Source organism: Lissotriton vulgaris, chromosome 6, assembly GCF_964263255.1.
Source record: "Lissotriton vulgaris chromosome 6, aLisVul1.2, whole genome shotgun sequence".
NCBI classification, from domain to species: Eukaryota; Metazoa; Chordata; class Amphibia; order Caudata; family Salamandridae; genus Lissotriton; species Lissotriton vulgaris.
Genome location: NC_141694.1, coordinates 176,966,334 through 176,976,997, shown reverse-complemented (window position 1 = coordinate 176,976,997; position 10,664 = coordinate 176,966,334). Strand labels below are relative to the sequence as shown.

At 42.0% G+C, this 10,664-nt stretch overlaps 1 protein-coding gene across 1 annotated transcript in view; it reads left to right on the top strand.

Moving 5' to 3' along the window:
* Positions 1-237: 237 nt before the first annotated feature.
* Positions 238-10,664, top strand: part of LOC147706977 (cytochrome P450 2K1-like) — a 300,169-nt gene continuing 289,742 nt past the window's right edge. Inside the window, exon 1 of the mRNA XM_086926206.1 lies at positions 238-442. Coding sequence (XP_086782332.1) covers positions 257-442 — 186 coding nt within the window. The 5' untranslated portion in view covers positions 238-256. The remainder of the gene's footprint in view (positions 443-10,664) is intronic.

Here is a 10,664-nt window from a genome sequence, read left to right as displayed (position 1 = left end):
ATTCAGTGCATTCATCTGTGCAGTTGGCACGAGAGACAAGGTGTGCTAAAATGTCATTGTGGAGATAAAATGATGCGTTGCCACTGAGATTTAGCTTAAACTTTAACAGTCATTAAACATAAAACAGCTGAAAGAGAGGGGACCTTTCTTGCAAAAAATTAATCATTTCCAACCTGAGCAGTATATATTAATTCACTCTTTTTAAGGTGATTGACTATTTATATTTACAGTGTTGTAAACCACTGCCCAAGGAGAAATGTATGCGTCAGGGTTTGTTATTATTCTGTTGGTTATTCTTTTGGTTCAAATTGCTGTAAAAATTACAAACGATGGCTGGAAGAAGGACCTCGCCCAGAACTTCCCACCTGGACCGAAACCTCTCCCACTAATCGGAAACCTGCTACTTATAGACCTGAAGAGGCCGCAGAAAACCTTTGTAGAGGTAAGGTGCCCAGCGTTCATAACCTGGTATCAAATGCAATACATGCCTGTATCGTGCATTGCCCTCATAGAAAACATAAGTGCAATATCTTATCATAGAGGGTCTGAATGTTTTTAAGGGTACTCATGCATTTTGGAGAAAGGTCAGTCAAAGCACAAATAGAAAGAGGAAGTAACAAGGAGAAATAAAGATATTTCTCCTCATGGCGTCTCCCCTGGGAAGGCACACTTTTTGGCGCATTCCCAGGTCTACCAGGTCTGGTAAATCTGGGAATCCACCAAAAACCATGGTGGTAGCATTGGAACACCCACATAACGCCTATGGAATGCCCCCCCCCCCCCCCCCGGAGAGCAGAGTAAAGCAACAGAGAGATTTGCACTGCGTTGCTTTACTCCAGCTTTACAGAGCCACTCAAGGCCACGCAAAGTGGCCTTGCGCATTTAGGACTAGCGTCACTCTTGCATGGTGCCCTAGTGACTGTGGAATCTAGAGATCTGGGACCATATCCCATTGTTACCATCCAACTCAACACACTCTGGGCAAATCACTGTATCTTCTGCAAACATGGCAAACTGACCCATTTTGACTTGATGTCCCAGGTGCAGAAAGGGACAGTGCACCTATTACAGTACGTGTACTTTCCCCAGCACACCATCAAGCTTGTGCTTGCCCTGTGGGCAGTGCATTAGTGAACTTGGTTTGAATCCATTTGTCCTTCTTTCACTATTCAGGCAAAGCCTGAGCTGCATTTGAAATGGAGGACAGAGATCCCCCCTTGCCGGCGGGTGTAGTTATTGACTGCACTCATCTACAGGAGGATGCCTAGGGGATTGTTGATATTCCCTATTCCTCCTTCAAGGTGTGCCTTTCGGGATACACTGACTGCGCTTCCTTAATGAGGTGCACAGATGGTGCACCTCCTGGCAGCTCCTTTGCCTCTGCACTGATTACTGTAATATGGCACAGATGCAGAAGCAATGTGTGAATACTCTTCCCGCCTATATCAGACTTGCTTCTTTGTATCTGTTCTTCAAAATTATTCTAAAAAACACTTCTTACTCCTTAGCATCCACTCTAGAGAAAACACTCAGTCATACTAAGGTTGTTCTTCAAAATATAGGGGGTCTTTTTGGATGGCGGGCGGATTGCCACCTCCCATATGGCGGTGGGGATCTGCCCTCCATTTCCATCTGCCCACCCGCCTAACATTTCCCCCTCACCATATTACGATGGTGGTGGGCACCCAGGTGGACGGAAAGACTGTCGCCAGTTTTTCGCCGGTAGGCAATCCGCCTCATTGCCTACCGGGCAGAAAAGACATGCAATATTGTGATGGTGCCTTCCAGGCACCGCCATCCATATTATGATGATGGCGGTCTCATGCTTTTCCATGGTGGAGACTCCGCCATGGAAAGGCATGCAAAGAATGGCTTTGGGGGCCCGTTGCGGGCCCCCAGAGGTTTGTGGGGTGGGTGGCTGCACTTGGGCGATACCCATGGTACCCCTTGACATTTGCATGCACAAGGTGGCAGGCACCACTCGGTGCCTGTCACGTTGTGCATGCAAATGCACATCATGCCCCTTTAACATTGTGGCGAGTGCTGAATACAGCACTGCCCGCACAGCGGGACTGCTGCACCTCTTGTGGTCGGTCCTGTTTACCGTTATGGTGGCGGTTGGGCATTGTCCACCCGCCACCGTATTAGGCCCCATAATTTCCAAAATTATTGTGTTCAATAAATATGGCAAAAATACCATCCCATTGCTGTTAAACACGATTTAGACCATGATATTGTTGTACCCTGTTAAGCCAAGTTTGGAAGCTCAGTGGACTAATGTATCCACTACAGGAATCTGTGTATGACATTATAGTCATAGGCATAACATTTAAATCCTAATGTACCCACTCAGCCTTTCATCTTTCCTGGGGTGATAAAACGAGTAATATTGAGTTGGGTGACAGTGAACATCCATCATTTTAGTATCAAAGGCAGTGTGACTATGCACTTTATGAATACATGTTGTGTCACTCTGTCAGGGTTTAGAAATGCTATTTTGTGTGCCATTAATTATTAAATAAATGCATACATTCTCCTACTACATTTAAAGTGCTCTTTATCAAGCACTCTATTTCTTGGAGCTAAACTCACATTTGATCAAATACTAATAGCAAGAAAATGCTAATGGCATTCGAACATACAGACCCAAAGCCACTCTGAGATTAGCTGCATTAGCACAGAGACTGACCTAGCCCCACAAGAGAAGGGTGCCTGATCATTACCCTCACGACAAACAGGATGCGAGCATGGGGAGACCACAAAGCATCTTACAAGTTCAGACACCAGTAACTTAATGTGTTTTGTGTTAAAGAAAACTACCTCAACCATCTGTTTGTGTAAAATAGTTACTCGCCCCCCAAAAACATTTCGAGTTTATTTTGCTGCTTCTCAAGTAGAAAATCTGCGCCAGAAGCAGATCTCTGAAAGGGACCACTGGCAACCACCCGTGTTAGAAAATGGCACAGGAAGCCTTCTTAGAAATCAGAAATGGAGCTAATGGATGCCAAATACTGCTTGCCAGCTCATTTGCTGGAGCTTTTGATTACTGCTTTTGTCATTGAGTTGCTATAGCAACAGCAAAATTCCACCATATGGCGATTACTGGAATTTGACTAGGACCCTGCATTACAAGAGTAATGCAAAGTGACCAAATCCTGACAATTCTGCAAGCAGAATGAATATTTTTGCCCTGGCCAGGTTTAATACTTTTTTTAAACAGGAAGGAAGAAGTGTCATCTGGAGTACAACTTTCACTTCCTGTCCAGGAGGCTCCTTCCAGTACCTATCCCTTGGCCACTTTTCATTTGGATTTGGAGGTGAAAGGATCACTCCCTTTGTCAGTAATCCCTGTTTCATAAGTACCATTGGATTTTGAGGACTTTTTTGTGTGATAACTACTCAAGTAGTTTAAAACACTTTTGGATAATTTTTTTGTTTGATGTGGGGCATGCACCAGTATTGTTTTGTACCTTTTTCGTACAATTTGTAAAATAAATTCTTTAATGTGTAAATTTGATTGTAGGTGGCCTGGAGTTGCAGTAGGGGCATATTTTGCATTAACGTTTTTTTGTTTTTTATATGGGAAAACAATAGCATAGTGTTTGGGAGAGAATGAGGCCTGGTTTTAAAATTCTTAAAGTACTTTTTCTCCATTTTCTTCTGTGTTTTTGTGAATTTTGATCTAATTTGTTCATTTTACTGAGGGCCTAATCTGCCCACAGGCCATGGCCAGCCAGCCATTACTAGGCACTGGATATATATTCATAAGCTGTTACTGTGGAACATATCTTTTTTAAATGGATTCATTTAAAGATGGCCTTGGATTAAATGCAAAATGTGTTTTTTATATTGTTTTTCTGTAAAGTGTTAAAGTGTATTTTGTTGGGTAATTCTTGATGCCCTGGGATGTTTTTGGCTTGTGGTTGGTGATTTCTTACAGTTAACATAATTTTCGATTTTGCAATTTCTGAATGAATGGAGGTGTTTTCTTCATTCTTTAACATGCCTACTTTCTTTGCTGGCCAACTGGCCATTTTTTGTGTGGCTAGTTTTTGTGTGTGTTTGTGTGTGTTTGCTATAGGCCAGCCTTGTGTCTTTGATCTCCATGCCATGTGGTAGGTTGGCCATTTTGTGCAGCTACTGTACTTTTTGCCATAGGCCTGCATGTGTTCTCTCCGTTGCCCATGCCTTCTTGCTCTTCATTTGAATATGTGATCAATGGACATTTTGTGTATTCATTGTGCTTTTAGAAAAGGAGGGAGGTCCGCTGCACTCCTGGGTTATCAAAATTCTATTTTGAGATTTTAAAGGAGAAAGTTGAGTCTTTTAGGGTGCTCAGGGTGAAACCCTTACTGTCCAGGAAGGGCAGACGTAGAAGATGCGAAAGAGAAACCTTGTAGGCACAAGGTGGTGGACCTGAGCACACCTATATGCTATGATGAGCACCGAGTAGTCCAAAGTAGAAATGCAAATATCTTCATGTTAATGTTCAAAATATTGAGCAAATCGTAAGGACTGAAAATCATGTTTTCAAATCATATGACTTTTCCAAAGTAGGTCAAGTTCAATTTGGTGACATCCAATATATATATCCTCACCCCGATGCATTTCGAGCCGAGGGGCTCTTCGTCAGGGGGTACATACTGAAAATAAGTAGAGAAAAGAGGTATAAGTCAGGAGCCGGAGGTGGGTATCTACTGTCAAGTGTGAAAGAAGGAAAGAAATCTAAACGGATATAGTGTTGTGCTCACACGTTAAAAGAAAGAAGGTGACTGAGCGTGGACGCATGCTGTAAACAGAAGGTGCAAAGAAAATACGAAAGAATAAATTGTGGTAAAAGGTCGTCGGGTCTTTTACGGTGTCCATTAGTGCATGGAAATTAAAGAGTGCCCATTATCCACAGTTCGAAGGATTTATAAGTGTGGAAAGGATAGCCGGTGTGTTTCGGTGGAATTCCCGTTATCGTTGGTGCACCGCATTAACATTGTGATGTGACCAGACATCTACACCCCCATTAAACTGAGCCTACACCTTCAAGCAATAAGCTCCGAGCCCGAGTGCACTTACCGAGGAAAGATGTGTAAAGGTATACAGACGTCGGTGTAACCAGGTGAAACGGCGGCGGAAGACGCCAGAACCCGCGGGTGTAAAAGGTCTCGACAGACGCGATGGAGTTTAAGATAGTGAGGGCAATGGAAAACGGACTGCGTAGTGCAGTCGAATAGGTGAACACCAAAAACGGACTACGGTAAACAAACCTTACGGGAAAGTTAATAGACAAAGTTGAAAGCGATGGAAGAGTGTCCAAAGGTAGAAAATGTAGCCAAGGTAACGAGAAAAAATGTAAAAATGAAAGAGAAAAGTCTAAACGGAATGGCAAGGGAGGTAAAAAGATGATAGAAAGAAAAGATGAAGTACACGGGAATAATGAGAAAACGAGACTGTTACAAGAATGTAAAATGGAAATAAAGGTTGCATGCGAGAAAAAGAGGAAAAACATGAGCCAAATCTGGTGCATGAAAAGGAATAGGATCAATACACACATTATTTAAGCCTAGAAGGATAAAGGCATGCACAAAAGTTTGATCAGCCAGCAAACAGCACATAATCAATGTACATTAGCTGTATCAAAGGAAGCTACTATACTCCAAACGTTCATTGAGGCCATGTGGCGCAATCGTTCTCAATTTGAAAATCCAGAATAGTTCCCTTTGTAGTAAATGTTTTTTGGGGTCAGTGCCCTCTGGTTTGGATACAATTTCCAGAACTAAGAAACGAATTTGACTGTTCGTGTGCTTTTCTTGAGTGAAATGTGCGGATACGCATGATTTAAGGTTGCCATTTCTGATATTGCTTCTGTGTTCATTTAGGCGTGTTTTTATCTTGCGTTCCGTTTTGCCAACGTATGATAGTCCGCATGGACATTTTAAAAGATACACCACATTAGTGGAGTCACAGGTAGCATTGGTTTTCAGTGAGATTTGTTTGCCCGAACTTGAATGGCTGATATTGGTTCCTGGGATAATGTTATGGCAATTTTGGCAATTGTGGCATGGAATGGTTCCTTTGTATACGGTAGGTTCAATGTTACATGGTTTGATCAGGGATCGTAGATTACTAGAACGTTGGTATGCGAATATCAGCCTTTCATTGAAAACACTGTTGAAATCCGGTTCTAGTTGTAACATTTGCCAGTGTGTTTTAATAGTTTTTTTGATCAAGTGGCTCTTAGTAGAGAATTTGGATACGAACACATTGCGTTGTATATCCTGATTAGTTATACTCTTGGGTTGCAATAATGTTGATCGGGCAATTGTAGTGACACGTTGGTATGCAGTATTAATGATCTTCTGTGGGTATCCTCGTTTAGCACATTTTTTTATGATGATGGTGCTGTCCTGTATGAATGAGTCTTCAGTAGACGCTATTCTTCTAGCTCTTAAGAGTTGTGAATATGGTAGATGGGTTTTGAGACTGGGTTGGTGGAAACTGGAATAGTGTAGATAGTTGTTGCGATCGGTGGGTTTGGTGTGTATGGATGTTTCAAGTTTGTGATCTTTCAGGGTGATGTTGACATCCAGGAAGGTAATGTTGGAACTGTTATATTGGTGGGTGAATTGGATCCTTTCATCAACATTATTCAAATTTGTGATGGCGAAGGTTAGTTGTTCTTCTGTGCCTGTCCAAATTACAAAAATATCGTCTATGTAGCGATAGTATGTTTGGAGGTGATTCTTCCAATGTGGAGTAGAAAGAATGTGTTCATTTTCAAAGTCCTGCATGAAAAGGTTAGCGTATGCCGGAGCAGCACAGTTGCCCATGGCTACTCCGGATAGTTGGCTGTAATATTTGTCATTGTATCTGAAATAACTGTGCATCAGGATAAATTCGATGAGTTCCATCAGAAAAATTTGTAGGTTGGCTGGTTTGTCCGTTTTAAGCAGTGCCGCCTCTGCGGCCTGTATTCCTAGGTTGTGCGAAATGGAGGTGTAGAGTGAGTTAACATCAATCGTACATAGCAGGATAGGTGTGTTGGGATCAATGATGACTTGATTGAGTTTGATTAGAAAATCTGTTGTGTCTTGTAGGAAACTAGCCATGAGTTTCACAGATGGTTGTAAGTGACGGTCGATATAGGTCCCAATCGGTTCATGAATTGAATTGATGGTACTGACAATAGGTCTGAATGGTGGTTTTGTCGGGTGTTTGTGAATTTTGGGAATCATGTATAGGTATGGAACACTGGGATGGTTTTTGATGAGGTAACTACGGTCTTTGGTAGTGATGGTTCCATTGAGTACAGTTCTGTCAACGATTGTCTGGAGGATGGTAGCATACTCCTTTGTGGGGTCAGATTGCATTTCCATATAGGTATTAGTCTCTTCAAGATGTTTCTGTACACTATCTAGGTAGAATTGGGAGTCCATGATTACAAGTGATCCGCCCTTATCGGCAGGGCTGATCCTGATGGTGTCATTGGTAGCTAGTTGTTTTAAAGCAATTCTTTCTTGTTTGTTCAAGTTTTGTTTGTGTCTTGTGGGTAGTTGGCGTATTTTGTCAAGGTCTTTTTGTACCAAGGCTTCAAAAAGGTCCAAAGTTTTATGGCTCACTGGGGCCATATAGGTACTTTTAGGACGTAGATCCAAGATTGTGTGTTCCTCGGTCATGGAAGGAGTAGGACAAACATTGGAAAAAAAGTGTCGTAAACGTAAACTACGCATAAATTTGTATAAGCTGGTTTGAATTTCGAGGTCATCCATGTTGTGAGTGGGAACGAACGAAATCCCTTTTTGTAGAACCTTGTTTTGAGTGGGGGTGATGGTCATGTTCGAAATGTTTATAATTAGGTTTTGTGGCTCCTCGTCGATTGTGCTATGGGACGCGGTTGCTCTCTGATATTTTGTTCTCCGGGATCTCCGGTTGCATCTGTGCCTACCCCTAAAAAAGGCACCGGTCCAGTGCTCGGTGCTGTACTTTGACTTGTTGATGCCGTACTCTGTGATGGTTGACTGGCAGGAGTACTTCCTTGTTGGTTAGCGGGTGGCTGAGGTGGTTGTCTAGCTTCTTGTCTGGGTTGTCGGAAGCGTGTTGAACCATCTGAAGAAGATGTATCTCCATCGGTGGATTTGTTATACTGCGTTCTTTGTTGACGCCTAGCTGCGTAGATTTCCGCCCAATTATACACCTCCCCAAGTTTATAGTCTACGGTGTCTCGTTTAAATTTACGTAGTTTCCGTTCATTTATTTCTTTGGTATATTTTTCCAATTGAGTGTTGATGTCTGTTAAGGTTTGTCCTAACTCTTCTCCAGTGAGTTTAGTACTGAGTTCTTCTTTGAGTTGATTAACCTCAGTGGTAAGGTCCTCTAACATTTTGGAAAGTTCTTCCACTATGAGTAAGATCAAATCAAGTGAACACTTGTTAAGTATCCCATACCATCTCTCAGTAAATTTCATGTTATTCTTACACAGTGTCGATTTTAATGGGATGCGTAAACCTCTTGGTATTCGTGACACTTTGTGGTAGCGGATGAGTGTACTAGCGTGTAGACGCTGGTTGATCTCCCTTTTTGCTGCATAAAGTAGTTGGCGTATGTTGGACTGTATAGATCCTGTGCTTGAACTCACACATTCCGGTTCCTGAATTAAAGTGTAAATTCGTTCTGTATCTTCAGAGGAGAATTCAAAGGTGTCAGCTTTGTTTGATGTCAGATTTGCAATGTCGGCGTACGACATGATTCAGAAGGTGGGTGCAAGGCGGATGGACAGAAGGCGATGAACTAGAAAAGGAGGGAGGTCCGCTGCACTCCTGGGTTATCAAAATTCTATTTTGAGATTTTAAAGGAGAAAGTTGAGTCTTTTAGGGTGCTCAGGGTGAAACCCTTACTGTCCAGGAAGGGCAGACGTAGAAGATGCGAAAGAGAAACCTTGTAGGCACAAGGTGGTGGACCTGAGCACACCTATATGCTATAATGAGCACCGAGTAGTCCAAAGTAGAAATGCAAAAACTTTTTGCATTTCTACTTTGGACTACTCGGTGCTCAGCATAGCATATAGGTGTGCTCAGGTCCACCACCTTGTGCCTACAAGGTTTCTCTTTCGCATCTTCATTGTGCTTTTGCCATAGGCCAGAATATGTTCTCTTTGTTGTCCATGCCATCTTGCTTGTTGTTTGAACATGTTGCCGGAGAACAATTTGTGTAGTCACTGCACTTTTGCCATAGTCCTGCACGTGTTCTTGTTCTCCATGTCTTTGCCCTTGGTGGCCATTTGCCATGTGGCAGGGCATGCATGTTATGTAGCCAGTGTGCTTTGCTTTTGTCATAGGCCTGCATGTTTTCTTTGTTATCCATCCATTCGCCTTGGTTGGCCCTTTGCCAGGGCTGCCATTTTGAGTAGCCAGTGTGTTAATTCCTTTTCTTATACTTTTTAAGCCTTTTTTCCAGGGACATTAATAGTAGAGGCTTAGGCCTTTTTATTCGATTTTACTTTTTTTCCTGTTTATTGTGCTTGCAGATGATAGTAGTAGGTCTGTACAGTATTTTTATGCATTTTTGCATTTTCCCCTACGCCTTCTTGCCTCTCATGGGGTTTTCTAAAGTCCTTAGAGAGACACCAGCAATGTTGTTTTTCAATTAGTTAATTTTCCCCTGCACCGCCTGCCTGTTATAGGTATCTCTTAATGCCACAGGAACACAGCAGCAATGATTTTCAGGATTATTCCAATTTACCCTGCTTGTCATGACTGCCATATAGGTCTCATAAGCACACACCAGCAATAATTGAGTTAAGGATTATTCAATTGTACCCTGCACCCCTGCCTGACATAGGTCATAGGCACAAACCAACAATAGTGTTTGTAAGGATCATTCCATTTTACCCCTGCGCACCCTGCCTGCAATACACTAGTGCACCCAAACTCCGGTAGAAAAATACAGTTGAAACACTCAGCTGATTGTAATGCCACTAATTTAGTCTAGTCTGAAATACCCGTGTGGCAAAATTTATATAGGTAAAACTGAGCGCAAGCTCAAGGTGAGACTAACAGAGCACAAAAGTACTATTCGTACTAAAAGTAGATCGACAGCAATAGCCCAATATTGGCTGTATGAGCACCATAACATTGCCCAATTGAGAGTACAAATTGTGGAAGTAGTGGCAAAAGTAGACGGCCAAGACAATAGTGCTAAATTACTTCAAAGAGAGGCATTTTGGATAGATTATCTACACACATTATTACCCCAAGGACTAAATGACAGGTTAGATTTAAGCTGTTTCCTGTAAATGGCATAGTATATGAGTACACAGTAACAGAAGAACTTTTATCGATAACTTAACCCTAAGTGACCTTCCCTTAGCTATAGACATGCAATGTTAATATTGTTTCATAAGATATCAATGTTGATTGTGTATTCAATGTATTCATGCATAGTGTATACAACGTCTCATTTTTGAATATTAACCACAATATGACATGTTTGTGCCTTGTATGTATCCACATCACGTTGTATTCATCTTGTCAACTCATTATGGAGATACTTATCACAAGGGTTGATTCATCATGCATTATCTTATATTGTGTCTTTTATCACTAAATGTCCGAACATGTTATTGAGATTGTTATGAAGATAGTGATAACCACCAGCCTTATGTTAGTGAGACTGAC